We start from the raw sequence: 16,459 nt of genomic DNA, 5'->3' as shown, positions 1-16,459 counted from the left end.
CTACCTTATCCCTCAATGAAAACTTAATCTTCTCCAACTGTAAATGATACATTGTGTCTCTTAACAAAGCAGAGTGAGTTGGGGGGGGGTATTTTTCCAGTTTAGAAGTATAAGGCGTCTAGCGAGCAATGTTATAAAACTCAAAACATGAAATTGTTTGTTATTTAGGTCTTTAACTGTAGTTACACCAAAAAGTGCCATTACTGGGTCCGGGGAAAGCTGTTTTTTAAAAATATCAGACAATGTTTTACAATACAATATTTTGGACCAGTAGGTGGCGATGTTGGGGCATGTCCAAAACATATGTGACAATGAGGGGGAACTGTGGCCTCATCGATCACAGCTTGAGTCCGCCCCTGGAAACATCCTTGAGACCTTCAGTTTGGACAGATGGAGCCTATGCAGGACCTTAAATTGTAGTAGTCTAGTGTCTGCAGCAAACAGAAGCGGAGTGAACCAGCTCTTGTGCTTTAGTCCATTGATCTTCAGTGATATCAATACCCAGTTCCTCACTCCAAGCATTCCTCAAATGTTCCAGTGTAGTTGTACTGTCTATTTGCGAAAGCTGATTTTAGATCCTAGAAATAGCTCCTTTCTTTAGTGGGTTCACCAGGAACAGATGATCTGAAGCGAGCCTTTGTGGTTCATTGGGAAAGGATGGGAACGTTTCTTTGATAAAATGACGTATTTGTAAGAGAAAAAAATCTCTGTTTTCTATGGAGAATTTTTGCTGAAGATGTTGTAACGAAGGAAAAGTGTTATCAATAAACAGATCCTTAATTGTGTGTATCCCTTTAGAAGTCCATAGCTGAAATGTGGATCTTGAGAACAATGTGTGTGCTTGATTATGAATTAATGGTGTAAAAATTGAACATTGGCGCCAATGAAAATGCCTTCTAATCTGAGACCAAATTTTTAATGAGTTGGACACTACCAGATTTTTACACTTATGATTACCCGGATCTAAATTTGAATGAACCAAAGATTTAAGAGTATTAGGGAAAAAAGTCATACTTTCCATCCGTTCCCAATCAGATCTATGTTCCCCGCCCCAGAATGACAAACAGCGTATATTACAGGCCCAATGATAGAGGTGAAAGCAGGGCAACCCCATTCCCCCTGCATTCTTGGGTCTTTGGAGGAAAGTCTTTTTTATTCTGGGCGTCTTCCTGTTCCAGATGAACTGAGAAATTAACTAGTCTAATTTCTCAAAAAATGCTTTTGTGATCAATATTGGAATACATTGAAACAGAAATAAAAATTTGGGTAAAGTGACCATCCTAATGACATTTATTCGGCCAGCAAGCGAGATAGGCAATTTAGACAGTCTTTCAAAGTTCTGCTCAGTTTGATGATACAAATTAATGAAATTGTGTTTAAAGAGGCCAGAGAATGCCCAGGTTACCATTACTCCAAGATATTTGAAAGTGTTTGAAATGGTAAAAGGAAACAAAGTCAATGTAGTGATATCTAACTTTTCTGAAGAACTAATAGGAAACAATATGCTTTTTGTTAGGTTGATTTTGTATCCAGAGATTTTCCCAAATTCAGTTAAAATTGTCATAATTTTTGGCAATGATTTAGTAGGGTCCGTGATATATAGCAACACATTGTCTGCATAGAGGGACACCTTACGTTCTACACCAAATCTCCTTATTCCTTTATAATCCTTTGCAGAGCATAATTCAATGGCGAGAGGATCTATAACAAGTGCAAGTAGCAATGGGACAGAGGGCACCCTTGTCTTGTAGAGCGTTGGAGGGAGAAGGGACTAGAAATTGTATTATTTGTATTAACTGAGGCCTGGGGCTTTGTATAAAGCAGCTTAACAAGGGAAATATAATTAGGTCCTATGCCAAACTTTGACTGGGTCAAGAAGAGGAAGTCCCACTCGACCCTGTCAAAGGCCTTCTCCGCATCCAGTGAGAGTAACATTTCAGATTGATCATAAGAATTATGTGTATATGTAACATTAAACAGCCTTCTAATATTACAAAATAATTGTCTATTTTTTACAAATCCCGTTTGGTCCTGCGACAAAACTGTTGGAAGAACTATCTCCAAGTGCGTAGCCAAAAGTTTTGCCAATATTTTGTTATCTACATTCAATAGACTTAATGGTCTATACGACCCAGGCTCCAAAGGATCCTTACCAGGCTTGTGGATTAAAGAGATAGTGGCATCATACATGGTTGAAGGTAAGCATCCTTTAATTAAAGCTTCGGTATATACCTCCAAAAGCAGGGGTGAAATCTGTTCGCTAAAGGTCTTGTAAAATTCGGCACTATATCGGTCCGAGTCAGGGCTTTTTGAGCACTGCATACTTTGAATAGCCTGATTTATCTCGCTTAAGGTTATTGGTTGTTCTAGCAGTACTTTATGTTCTGTATTAAAAGATGGAACTTGAATAGAATTGAGAAAACTTTCAATTAAGTCTGGATCTTTTTGTGAGTCTGAGGAGTAAAGTGCAGTGTAATATTCTCAGAATACATCATTAATTCTCTTTGGATCTGTTGTTATTTGCCTTACACTAGTTCTTATTTCTGTAATCAATCTGGATACTGCAACCTCTTTAATTTGCCTTGCTAGTAAACTACCTGTTTTTTCCCCATGTTCACAGTGCTTATGACGAAGTTGTGTAAGTAATCTTGTTGTGTCGTTTGTGTAAAGCAAGTTAAGTTCTGTCTGCAATGAGACCTTCTTTTTATAAAGTTTGGATGAAGGAGAGATGGCATATTCTTTATCTATTTCTAAAAGTTCCATTGTTATGCTTGACTCTTTCTTTTCATTGCTTGTTTCTATGACTACTCAGTGAGATGATTTGGCCTCTCAAGTAGGCTTTTAAAGTGTCCCATAATGTGGATCTCGTAATTTCAGGTATATCATTTATTGAAATAAATAATTTGATTTGATCCTTTATTTCATTTACCAAGATATTATCTGACAGCAAACCGTTATTAAATCGCCATTTTGGTATAGTAGGTCTATCTCCTATTGCTAATTGTAGCAATACTGGACTATGGTCAGATAAAACTATTGCCGTATAGCAAGAAATCTATTATCTATTAAGAAAAAGTCTATTCTAGAATAAGTATGATGAACAGAGGAAAAGTATGAAAATTGCTTAGAGTTGGGGGAAATAGTTCTAAAATGATCTATCAGTTTATATGTCTTCATAAACTCCTGAATGGCTTTCGCAGATTTTGATTTGGATACTAATCTTAGTGATGATCTGTCAAGACTAGGATCCAAAACGAAATTAAAATCACCGCCAATTATCAGTTTGTGGGTATCCATATTAGGTAAAGAGGATATAAAGGATTTAATAAAGCCTGCATCATCAACATTAGGGGTGTAAATATTTGCTAATATAACCTGATTATTATAAAGTTTCCCTGTAACTATAATATAACGTCCTTGAGGATCTGATAATACTTTTGACGCTGTAAAAGGGGTCCCTTTTCTGATAATAATGGCTGCACCTCTATTCTTAGCTATGAAGTTAAAATGAAACACCTGCTCGATCCATCCGCCACACAACTTCTGGTGATCCGGATTTCTCAAATGAGTTTCCTGCAAAACTCCTATATCTGTCCCCAGCTTTTTAAGGTGTGCAAGAATGTTGCCCCGCTTAACAGCACCATTGAGCCCTTTACCAGTCCATGAGACTAAATTTACTAGGTTTTTATACTTATCAATAACCATTACTTAACTTGTAGATAAAGATTTGCAACCCATGTAATTTTTTCTCTTTACTTTTCTCTCCTCTCCTTTCCTAAAAGATGGCCTCCAAAAAACAAACAAACAAACAAACAAACAAACAAACAGACAAGTGCAGGTGAAAACCCAAACAAAAAAACCCCCATTAAACCAGTCCCTGTTCCCTCTCTGCTCCTCCCTGAACAAAGCAGCCCAACAGAACTTTGACAGAGAGGGGACTCCACACAACAAAAATAATGAAAATAATGAAGTCTCAGCTCAAAGAGATATATGAACATTTGACTTGCCACTAAGCTCCTAAAGAGTTATATCAGTCATACCCAGATTACCTTTAGTAGAGTAAACTCACAGTAATAAAAAAAGAAGAAAAAAAAGAAAAAGAAAAACATAGTTCAGGCTTCGCCATTGACCTTAATCCCTACTATGATGGTTTACATACACAAAGAGAATGCGCTGATGAAAGAGTAAATATCACACTATAACTTAGATTGCCTTAGTGTTAATCAAATTGAAAGTTAAACTATGAGTTTGCTCGTGACATATACTGACTCATTCTGCTTCCATAAACTTATTTATTCTCTCTCAAAAAAATAAAATAAAGGAAGAAGATGTAAGAATATATTCTCAACAGCATAGTAACGTATTTTACCCGAATAAAAGCTTATCAGCTCAGTCAGTGAGTGTTACCATCCGGTAATGTCTTTCTTGATCAGCTGCGCCAACGCCGTCTACTCCGTTTCATCTTCGGGTGTGATCAGTTTGTTGGTTAAGGTAAATTTCTCCGCCGCATGTGCATCGGTAAACGTGTACCTGGAGCCGTTTGCTGTGACCACCAGTTTGGCTGGATAATATAGGCTGTATTGGATGCCGGCGCTACGGAGTTTCTGCTTCAGCTGAGTGAAGGTTGCTCGCTTCCACCCAACCTCAGGACTCATGTTAAGGAAAATATAAACTGGAGACCTGCCGAAGTGTAACTTTCCTTTATTACGAGACAGCTTCAAGATGTTCTCCTTCTCTGTAAAGTAATGCAGCTGGATAATAACGGCCCTCGGACGCTCCCCGCTGCGTGGCTTGGGGATAAGGCTTCTGTGAGCTCGATCAATAAAAATTGGGGAGTCAAAGTAATCTACTCTGAGGACTTCCGCCAGAAACTTTGCAGCAAAATCGGTGATGTTATTCACTTCCGCGCCTTCCGCAACACCAACTATTCTGATATTCTGTCTTTGACTTCTATCTTCTAAGTTAGTGCATTTTTCTTGTAGCTTCTTGTGGTCTGCCATTAAAGACATGTAAGACTTTTCCAGTGTTGTCAGCCTGTCAGTCGCATCACTCAGAGACTTCTCTTCTTCTGTGTGCTCGCCGTCTCTGCTTGCATAGTTAATAGCTGTTCAACTTTTCCCATAAGTTCGTCTCGGGTGGCTTTAATGTCTGATTTAGCTTCTTCTCGCAGCGCAGATATGTCCATGCTGATTCCTTTGTGCATACCAGCAAGCTGAATTTTAATGCTCTCCAAATTGTCTTCATACGGTTTCAGTCCTGCCCGTATTTCTGCACGCAGCATCCTCACAGATATAGGCACTTCCTCCCCCGTCTCCACGCTGGCATCAGCTTTAGCTTTGGTTGCTTCGCCTCGTTCTCCACTCAAAGTGGACAAATCGATGTCTATGGTCTTTTGTGTGTATTTTTTGCTCTTCTTAGTATCCATTTTAGCGTGGCTTCAGCTAATCAAGAGTAAAGTGGTCTGGGAAATTCAATATTTAGAATTAACTAAGTGGAGCTGGACGCAACCACTGCTTCACTCCCTGCGGCCGGAAGCGGAAGTCGACCTCCACCTTTTTAAATATGAGTAAACACATCATGGTTCTGGTGCTGATGTGGTATCTGGGACAGGTGATGATGATGATTTTGAACTCAGTCTGAGCTTTGATCACACTGAACCTGCACTGGTTTCTCCTGTTTATGACAGATTTATACCCAAAGTCTCAGGTGGACAAAAAAAAACCGAGGAAAAACAAATTTGTTGGGAGAATTGTTAACAAATATGGTGAGAATGTTGTAATTGTTAAAGACAGAACTATGATTTCTATGTGTTTGACTGATGTTAACACAGCTACACAAACACCTGAAACTGATCAAATTCAACCCAACATATTAAACATAATTATGTTCCAGTTACCACAACTTATATAACTTATACTGAGGGTTAGAATAGAATAGAAATAAAGATAAATATGTTGAAGTTAACCACTACAATGAATCAAAAAATTGAATAACAGTGATTCTAATGACTGCCAATTCAGGAATTTGATTTACATCACACTTCCACTGGATGCCCAGCTGCTGTCCTGTTGTATGTGAAGTGCAATTAAATTGTAGACATTCAATTTTAAACCTTGTGTGAAACGATAAAACCTAAAAGCTAAACCTATTATCTGAGTAATATTCTTTATGCAAACAGCTTTTGGAGGTTAAAATAATAATGCTAATAAAAATAACCTTTCGTTTGTGCAGCTGTTCAGGCTACTCATCCCAGAAATAACAAGTGACACCATCAATAGTGCAGCTACCTTTAACAGGTGGAACTGATTTGACCTGTAAGGCTGCTCCGGTTACTTCTTATCAGGGTTAGTAGGGAAGACATCTGGATGAGGTAGTTAGTAGTAGGTAGTTAGTACTGGGCGAGTCCCCTCCCTCACATCGGCTCCAGACCCCTGTATTATCTACTGGGTAAGACTGCCTGTTTTATCAAACTATGGCCATTACTACTGTGATCATTTGCAGCTCAGTGTGCCGCTCTCTCTGCTGGTATGAGCCACTTTATCTCACCCAGTCATCCCTTTCTTTCGCTTAAGAAGAAGTGAAATGATTATATTTATTATGTTAGGAGTATAATATTCTCTAAAAGTAACTGTAATGAATGAATCTAGTAAGATTATCTGGTGGATGCAGAAGTGTTGCAGAAGAAAAGATAAATATCTCATTTTGAGAAATCAGCCTTTAAAAGTAAGTACTGTGAATGAAGAACAAACAGCGAACCAATCACTAATCACCAATAACCTCCAAATTTTATTCCTAAGAAATCAAATTTATAAATTATGGACACAAAAGAGCCCTAAATCTTTAAATTAGCCAGTACATGAAGCATTTTTTTAAAACAAACAAACATGACTATAACAACTTTTAAAAGTAATTAAGAGTCTAATAATCCACACAAATGTAAATAAAAGTTCACTTGAAAGCTCTATAAAAGTTACCTGTTTATGCAATAATATAAGTCACATTTTAAATGATCATCTGTGGAAAAGTTTGAATCCTGACCTGAGAGTTTTCACTGCACATTGTGAACTCTTCAGTCCAGCAGACAGAAGCTTCACTCCTGAATCCTGCAGGTCAGAGTTACTCAGGTCCAGCTCTCTCAGACTAGAGGACTGGGAGCTGAGGACTGAGGACAGAGCTTCACAGCTTCTCTCCGAGAGGTTACAGCCACTCAGTCTGAAAAATAAAACACAATCTATAAAACAAATACTCATGTAAAGGTTGTTAATATACATTGGCTTGCAAAGGTATTCGGCCCCCTTGAACATTTCCACATTTTGTCACATTACAGCCACAAACATGAATCAATTTTAATGGAATTCCACGTGAAAGACCAATACAAAGTGGTGTACACGTGAGAAGTGGAACGAAAATCATACATGATTCCAAACATTTTTTACAAATAAATAACTGAAAAGTTGGGTGTGCGTAATTATTCAGCCCCCTGAGTCAATACTTTGTAGAACCACCTTTTGCTGCAATTACAGCTGCCAGTCTTTTAGGGTATGTCTCTACCAGCTTTGCACATCTAGAGACTGAAATCCTTGCCCATTCTTCTTTGCAAAACAGCTCCAGCTCAGTCAGATTAGATGGACAGCGTTTGTGAACAGCAGTTTTCAGATCTTGCCACAGATTCTCGATTGGATTTAGACACCAGACAGGTCAGGAATAAAGTTATTGAGAAATTTAAAGCAGGCTTAGGCTACAAAAAGATTTCCCAAGCCTTGAACTTCCCACGGAGCACTGTTCAAGGGATCATTCAGAAATGGAAGGAGTATGGCACAACTGTAAACCTACCAAGACAAGGCCGTCCACCTAAACTCACAGGCCGAACAAGGAGAGCGCTGTGTCCCCCACATGCCACAAGCCATGTGGGGGACACATGTGGAACATCTGGAAGAAGGTGCTCTGGTCAGATGAGACCAAAATGGAACTTTTTGGCCAAAATGCAAAACGCTACGTGTGGCAGAAAACTAACACTGCACATCACTCTGAACATACCATCCCCACTGTCAAATATGGTGATGGCAGCATCATGCTCTGGGGGTGCTTCTCTTCAGCAGGGACAGGGAAGCTGGTCAGAGTTGATGGGAAGATGGATGGAGCCAAATACAGGGCAATCTTGGAAGAAAACCTCTTGGAGTCTGCAAAAGACTTGAGACTGGGGCGGAGGTTCACCTTCCAGCAGGACAACGACCCTAAACATAAATCCAGGGCAATAATGAAATGGTTTAAAACAAAACATATCCATGCGTTAGAATGGCCCAGTCAAAGTCCAGATCTAAATCCAATCGAGAATCTGTGGCAAGATCTGAAAACTGCTGTTCACAAACACTGTCCATCTAATCTGACTGAGCTGGAGCTGTTTTGCAAAGAAGAATGGGCAAGGATTTCAGTCTGTAGATGTGCAAAGCTGGTAGAGACATACCTTAAAAGACTGGCAGCTGTAATTGCAGCAAAAGATGGTTCTACAAAGTATTGACTCAGAGGGCTGAATAATTACGCACACCCAACTTTTCAGTTATTTATTTGTAAAAAATGTTTGGAATCATGTATGATTTTCGTTCCACTTCTCACGTGTACACCACTTTGTATTGGTCTTTATTGGAATTCCAATAAAATAGATTCATGTTTGTGGCTGTAATGTGACAAAATGTGGAAAAGTTCAAGGGGGCCAAATACTTTTGCAAGCCACTGCATTTCACAATATTGAATCCACCATTTCTATTTTTAAAGGAAAAATTGTCTAAAAACAAAAAATGTCATTTGACCTGACCTCAGAGTATTCATTTTACAGTTTAAACTTTGTAGTCCAGCAGACAGAAGCTTCACTCCTGAATCCGGCAGGTTTTTGATACTCAGGTCCAGCTCTGTCAGACTAGAGGACTGAGAGCTGAGAGCTGAGGACAGAGCTTTACAGTTTTCCTCTGAGAGTTCACAGACATTGAGTCTGAAAATAAAAACATGAACAAAGACTGTTGTAAAGTATAATCAGGGTGCAATAACTAATCCAGTTTTTTAAAGAATCCGTATTGTCTTAATGCTGAGCAGGTTAGTAAAACTTCACTTTAACTTAGAAATTATTAAAAATGACAAGAAACAACAATAAGTTATGGATAAAGTGTACCTTTACTGGTTAAATTGTTTAATTTCTTTTCTCAGTTGATAAAAACAAAAAACAAACAAAACTAAACAGGATACAAACTGATCTGACCTCAGAATACACAGTTTGGCGTGTGGACTCTCCACTGCAGCAGACAGAAGCTTTACTGTTGAATCATTCAGGCTGTTGGTACTCAGGTCCAGGTCTCTCAGACTAGAGGACTGGGAGCTGACGACTGACAACAAACGTTCACAGCCTTCCTCTGACAGGTTACAGGTGCTCAGTCTGAAAAACAAACGAACAAACAAATAAACAAAAAAAAAAAAACAATATTCATGTTCAAATTAAATCTATTTATATACTGATCCTAGATAACCAATCAAATATGTCTGTGTACACTATATTGCAATATTACCAAAACATTTTATAGAAAAGTGTAAGTGTACAAGAGGAAAAATACTTCAAATTTGAAGAAACACAATTATACCAGTGTATCTAAATGGAAATCAGTGAAGAGCGGGTTGATTTACTGACACAAGTTCAGTGTCTGCTGGCTCAGGCCTGTGAGTATTACAATACTGATTTCATATTGTAGTAATATTCATTTGTAAATGATTAACTAACAATCTTGTGCTTGTACTTAACGTGCTTTGGCACTTTTTGGCAATATTGCAGACAATATTAAACTTTATCATCACATTGGCCTCCTCTGATGACCTTTTTGTTGCTGCCTGCTGCTGAAAAGCAGTGGGGAGAGGGGACACTTGGGCAGTACATTTATCATGACATACAATGTGTTTTCTGGATACACTGTGCTTTTTCAGCGTTCAAAGATTGATGGCTCCGGGTCAGAGCACTGGCTATGAATTTCAGATGGTTAAGGCCTTAACAAAAAAAAGTTATCAATCGTTCTTTTTATATTTTCTCATTACCCACAGCTACATCCACTTCTGTCAGGCCTCGGCTATTCACTAGGGCTGGGTATCATCACTGATTTCTATAATCTATTTGATTCCAATTCACAAGGTCCCGATTCGATTTGATTCAATTTTGCCTCAGACAGTCAGAAATATTATAATTCTGATCATTTATCAGTATTGATACATGTGAGACTTTATCAGAGGTGTGGGCATCACAGCAGATGCCTTTGTGTCAAAGTAACTGAGAATAAAACACAGAAAAACATGAAGGAGATTTTCCTGGCCTGGCTTTCTATAGCAGATAACCTTAAAAATATTCTGCAATATTGCATAATTTTAAAATGTTTAAATTTCTTCAGTATTGAACAGCAGAAATTAAGCTTTCTTGTCCGAGGTCATTTATGTGAAAAAAAAAGAAAAAAAAAAAAGACAGCAGCCGACAGCGCTGTAAACAACGGTAGACCGATGGGTAATAAGCGAATGAATAATGCCGAAAACAGAGATTTGAGATGGGAAACTGTTCTTGAAGTACACACAGAGAGAGAGAGAGAGCTGTGCAGTAAGTGTGATTTTTATAGTGGTGGAAGCAAAACAGCAAAAGTCAGAGGGAATTAATGACGATGTTTATCAAATGTGAAGCGTAGTTTGCGGCTGGCTCGGTGAATTTTGGTTGGAGAGACAAAACCTGCAGCTCAGAATCTAGTGCAAAAAAGATGTAAAGACAGCGCAGACCCGACGCATCAGAATCAGTGAGCTGTCGGCTTTCAGCCCCGACGGTGTGTCCGTGTACAGGCCGTCGGGTGAGAAAACCGAGGAAGACTAAGCTGATTCTGATGTGTCGGGTCTGTGCTCTGTGTTTACGTCTTTGTGTGGAATCCGTTTACCTGCTCTCATTTGCTGTTTGGTGGTTGTTGAAATAGTTTTGTGAGCTTTGACCTGAGATTCTGGCGTTTCTGGCAAAATACATTTAAATTTAAAAGTCAATTCAGGATTTAATGAATCGATATCGCTTTATTCAAGCTACTGAACTCTGTCTATCCACCTGCACTTTCAACTGGCCCACGGCCAATCAGAAAGGGTCCCGCCCCTGACTATCTCTGATTGGTTTAGACCACGATACGGGCATAATGTGTGTCTGTTGTTGACCACACGGAGACTTTCAGAGTTGCAGAGTCTTGTTTTGTTTTTTTTTTTACTTGAACAGTTGGTCGCACCAGTGCGACCTAAGATTTGGTCTGTTGGTCACTTTTTAAATTCTAATATGTGTGATTACTGTAAATGTAGTTATAAATAATTTATGACATGCTGGACAGACTCTAGTTTCATTTTCTGTCTAAAACAAGCTGCTTTGGCTCATTGCCATTTAAAGCCCCGCCCTCCCTAAAGGCAAACTTTCTTTTGATTGATTCTTTTGATGATTTCGTAAAGCATGTTGAAGTGCAGCAGCCAGTCATCATGAGCTCCATCTCCTCCACCTTCTGCTTTAGAAATTCTTAAAAACTGTAAACCTTATAAAAACATGATTGGAAATAAATTCTTCTCAAATGCATTTTTAAATTTAAGATCCAAAGAAAAGAAGTTCACAGCAGGACGTCTCTGTTCAGTAATTATTATGCTCATTACCTGCGTACTGTGAGGAACACTGGACTTTAAACTCTAGCTGAATAAACCTGTTCCTGTTAAAAGGTGTGTATAAAGGGGATGAGCTGAAACAGACTTCATGGAGAATGTTTGCTGTCAGGAAATATCAAAGGTAAACCAGAGATCGATCCAGTCTCTTCCACTTGGCCCACAGAGAGACAGACAACCACTCTCACTCACACCTGCATGAAGTTTAGATAACCAGTTAACCTAACCGCATGTCTTTGAAGGGTGGGAGGAAACTGTAGATTACCCAGAGAGAACACACTGTAATTCTCTGGGAACCCTGATTATGGCAGCCTTACACTTAGATATGGTTACTGACAAGAAACAGGAACTGAGTGGTAACTTCAATTATGAAGCCCAAGTTTTTCCCACTATACTGGATGAAAACAGGACAGCCACAGCAGAGATTTATATTTAAAAAGGGAGAGTGTGCACTGAAAGTGAGATACAAACCAGACCTTAAATTACAAACATGAGAAAAATATGTTGGTTGAAGTGTGGTAGGTGAAGTTTATGCTTTAGAAAAAAAGAACCAAACTCCTGGAGTTAGAGACAAGTGAACAACCTGAGGCTAATAAACCTGTCAGAGAAGCTGAAGGATCAGAGCTTACTTCAGACTGGGTCCGGATTGTCCTTTGACAAGAGTTACAGACAAAAATGTGTCAGAAATGTTGACACGTCCTGCTGGAGTAAAACATTAAAACTACCATATATTTACTGAGTGACTGATGATCATTGAAATTCAAAATTTTTACTTTTTTTTTTTTTTTTTTAAGTGATCTTTGAACTGAGCAAGTCTGATTTATTTCACATGATTTTAAGAATGAAGAGATGAGCTCATATTAACTTACAGAGCTTTGTTGGAGGCTTTGACCACGGGCAGCATTCTCAGAAGAGCCTCCTCAGAAGTAGAGTATTTCTTAAAGTCAAACTCATCCAGATCTTCTTCTGATGACAGTAAGATAAAGACAAGAGCTGAGCACTGAGCAGGAGACAGTTTACCTGTGGAGAGACTTCCTGAACTCCTGTACTGCTGGATCTCCTCCACTAGAGAACAATCATTCAGTTCATTGAGACAGTGGAACAGATTGATGCTTTTCTCTGCAGAAAGATTCTTACTGAGCTTCTCCTTGATGTACTGAACTGTTTCCTGTTTGGTCTGTGAGCTACTTCCTGTCTGTGTCAGCAGACCTCGTAGGAGAGTCTGATTGGTCTGCAGTGAAAGACCCAGGAGGAAGCGGAGGAAAAAGTCCAGGTGTCCATTTGGACTCTGTAAGGCCTTGTCCACAGCAGTGTGGTGGAGAAATTGTAGGTTTGGTTTGCCAATTAATTTAGACAACATCGAGGTCATTTGTTTGTCTTTCAGCAGATTGTGTCCAGAGTTGATGAAGGTCATATGGACATGAAGAGCAGCCAGAAACTCCTGAACACTCAGATGGATGAAGCAGAACACCTTGTCCTGGTACAGTCCTCTCTCCTCTTTAAAGATCTGTGTGAACACTCCTGAGTACACTGAGGCTGCTCTGATATCGATGCCACACTCTGTCAGGTCTGATTCATAGAAGATCAGGTTTCCTTTCTGCAGCTGATCAAAAGCCAGTTTTCCCAGAGACTCAATCATCTTCCTGCTCTCTGGACTCCAGTGTGGATCTGTCTCAGCTCCTCCATCATACTTGACCTTCTTCACTTTGGCCTGAACCACCAGGAAGTGGATGTACATCTCAGTCAGGGTCTTGGGCAGCTGTCCTCCCTCTCTGGTTTTCAGCTCATCCTCCAGAACTGTAGCAGTGATCCAGCAGAAGACTGGGATGTGGCACATGATGTGGAGGCTTCGTGATGTCTTGATGTGGGAGATGATCCTGCTGGCCTCATCCTCATCTCTGAATCTCTTCCTGAAGTACTCCTCCTTCTGTGGGTCAGTGAACCCTCTGATCTCTGTCACTCTGCCAACACAGTTAGGAGGGATCTGATTGGCTGCTGCAGGTCGTGTGGTTATCCAGAGGTGAGCAGAGGGAAGCAGTTTCCCCCTGATGAGGTTTATCAGCAGCACATCCACTGAGGTGGACTTTCTAGGGTCAGTTAGGATTGTAGTTTTGTGGAAGTCCAGAGGAAGTCGACACTCATCCAGACCATCAAAGATGAACACAACCTGGAAGTCTTCAAACCTGCAGATTCCTGCTTCTTTGGTTTCAGTAAAGAAGTGATGAACAAGTTCCACCAAGCTGAACTTTTCCTCTTTCAGCACATTCAGCTCTCTGAAAGTGAATGGAAATATGAACTGGATGTGCTGGTTGGCTTTGTCTTCAGCCCAGTCCAGAGTGTATTTCTGTGTTAAGACTGTTTTCCCAATGCCAGCCACTCCCTTTGTCAGCACTGTTCTGATTGGTTTATTTCTTCCAGGTGAGGCTTTAAAGATGTCTTCTTGTCTGATTGTTGTTTCTGGTCTGCCTGGCTTCCTGGATGCTGTTTCAATCTGTCTGACCTCATGTTCATCATTGACCTCTGCGGTCCCTCCCTCTGTGATGTAGAGCTCTGTGTAGATCTGATTTAGAAGGGTTGGATTTCCTGCTTTAGCGATGCCCTCAAACACACACTCGAACTCATTCTTCAAGACAGACTTGAGTTTAAGTTGACACCATTGAAGAGTCTCTGAATTACGACAGTAGATGAGATGATTAGTCTACTATGTCTATACATTGCCAACAACTTATATATCCATTTATTTGCATCTTAATAACTTTTGTTTAAATCTCATTAGATGTTTGTGTAGCATATGAGTTATACTTTTGAATTTCACCAAACCTGCTCTGTTTAATAAAATGTTGATTTATTAAATGTTGGATTTTTGACAATAATAACAGTGACACTTCGAAATCAAGCGTGGGGATGGTACTAGCTGCGAAGCATTGCACCTTCAAATACAACCACGTGTAGAGGAGTGTTGTTGTTATGGATATTGTTATAGTTAGGGAAGAGTATCCCCAGTTCTCTGCTTATGTATACACCTGTATCTGTTGCTTTATAGGATGGTTCTACCATCACTACCATCTGTTGCACAGGTACTGGACAGAGATTTAATTGAACCTTTGGTCCGATAAAAAAATACTATAAAATTCAGGGTTTTTGTGTGCAGGCCTACTTGTTGTTCCTAGAGTATTTAAAAGTAGAATGGGAGTCAGAGCCTTCAGTTTTCAGGTTTTTCTCTGTATATATTACTGTAGGGTCCATCTTACAATATAAAGCGCCTTGAGGCGACTGTTGTTGGGGATTTGGCGCTGTATAAATAAAATTCAATTGAATATGAACCATCCTCACATGTCATCTAAAGCTCTGTCACAATCAAGCAATCTAGTGAACTAAAGAGACTATTAAACCAACCAGGTGTTCATTCAATAGAGCTCGGACTTTAGTCGTACTGCAGAGCTAAGGTTACAGAGAAACCAGAGCTCTGATTAGTCACATCAGGCTTAATGTGTTACGGCCTTGTCAGCATGTCCTGAGACCAACTAAGGAATTCTTACCTTCTGATGAAAGTGATGAAGCTGCCTGGGCTGAATGACTTCCTGTTGGAGGAAAGTTCACCTTGAGTAATAAATTGGTCTTCAAAAAAATGTAATTATGAAATTTGTACTCAATTATTTGAGAAGGAAAGACAAAATAAAAAGTCAGACTAAAACACTTAAATACATTTATAAAATTAGTAATGACAATATCACATCCAAGATGGCTCTGCGAATGGATGCCCTAGTACTTCAGTGTGCTACATCTGTCTTGTTTTTGTGCATAATTTGTGTGTCTGGACACTGGATATTCTTCAGAGAAGACCTTCTTAACTACAGGACTAAAACACTTTGGTTTCCTTCCAGTATTTGTTGCATCTGCAATGGATTTACTACAGATATTTGGCTGCTTCTAACAGCTTGGATGAGTTTAGGGACACGGTCACCTCCTATATCCACTTCTACGGGGCCAGCTTTGTGCCATCACAAACCAGGGTGAGTTATAATAATGACAAACCCAGGGTTAACTCCTAAACTCAAAAAGCTGTGGCTAGAAAAGAGTACCGGTGTCGTCTCTGAAGGCCTGAGGAATGAAAAAGAACTGGGGTGAAACTGAAAACGCAACACTCTACATGTCATTCAGCAGCATCTGGAATCCCCATGATCCTACGCCAGGATCCTGTTTGTCGACTTCAGCTCTGCCTTCAACACCATCCTTCCAGACCATCTCCAAGACAAGCTTTCCCAGATGAATGTGCCTCATTCCATCAGCTGGTGGATCACTGACTTCCTGACATACAGGAAGCAGCATGTGAGGCTGGGGAAGAATGTCTCAGACTCCCGGACCATCAGCACTGGCGCCCCTCAGGGCTCTGTTCCTTCTTATCTGCTCTCCTCCCTGTACACCAACTGCTGCACCTCCAACCACCAGTCTGTCAAGCTAATTAAGTTTGCAGATGACACCACCGTTATCGGACTCATCTCGGACAGGGATGAGTCTGCATACAGGAAGGAGGTTGAACGTCTGGTGTCCTAGTGCAGCCACAACAACCTGGTGCTGAACGCCCAGAAAACAGTGGAGATTATTGTGGACTTCAGGAAGCACACAGCCCCATAAGAAGGCCCAGCAGAGGATGTACTTCCTGAGGCAGATGAAGAAATTCAACCTGCCAACACGGACGCAATTCTACGCTGCAATCATCGACTCCATCCTCACCTCCTCCATCACTGTGTGCTATGCTGGAGCCACCACC

At 40.0% G+C, this 16,459-nt stretch overlaps 1 protein-coding gene across 1 annotated transcript in view; it reads right to left on the bottom strand.

Moving 5' to 3' along the window:
• LOC106096837 (ribonuclease inhibitor-like) overlaps positions 1 to 15,933 on the bottom strand; it is a 29,908-nt gene extending 13,975 nt beyond the window's left edge. The window contains exons 1-6 of the mRNA XM_025904965.1: positions 15,877 to 15,933; positions 15,771 to 15,789; positions 12,558 to 12,753; positions 9,251 to 9,424; positions 8,813 to 8,986; positions 7,039 to 7,212 (exon numbers count right to left, since the gene is read on the bottom strand). Coding sequence (XP_025760750.1) covers positions 7,039 to 7,212; positions 8,813 to 8,986; positions 9,251 to 9,424; positions 12,558 to 12,753; positions 15,771 to 15,789; positions 15,877 to 15,933 — 794 coding nt within the window. The remainder of the gene's footprint in view (positions 1 to 7,038; positions 7,213 to 8,812; positions 8,987 to 9,250; positions 9,425 to 12,557; positions 12,754 to 15,770; positions 15,790 to 15,876) is intronic.
• Positions 15,934 to 16,459: the final 526 nt, after the last annotated feature.

The sequence above is a fragment of the Oreochromis niloticus genome, unplaced genomic scaffold, assembly GCF_001858045.2.
Source record: "Oreochromis niloticus isolate F11D_XX unplaced genomic scaffold, O_niloticus_UMD_NMBU tig00007851_pilon, whole genome shotgun sequence".
Taxonomy (NCBI): domain Eukaryota; kingdom Metazoa; phylum Chordata; class Actinopteri; order Cichliformes; family Cichlidae; genus Oreochromis; species Oreochromis niloticus.
Note: the sequence above shows the minus strand (reverse complement) of the source record. Positions and strands in the feature narration are given on the sequence as shown.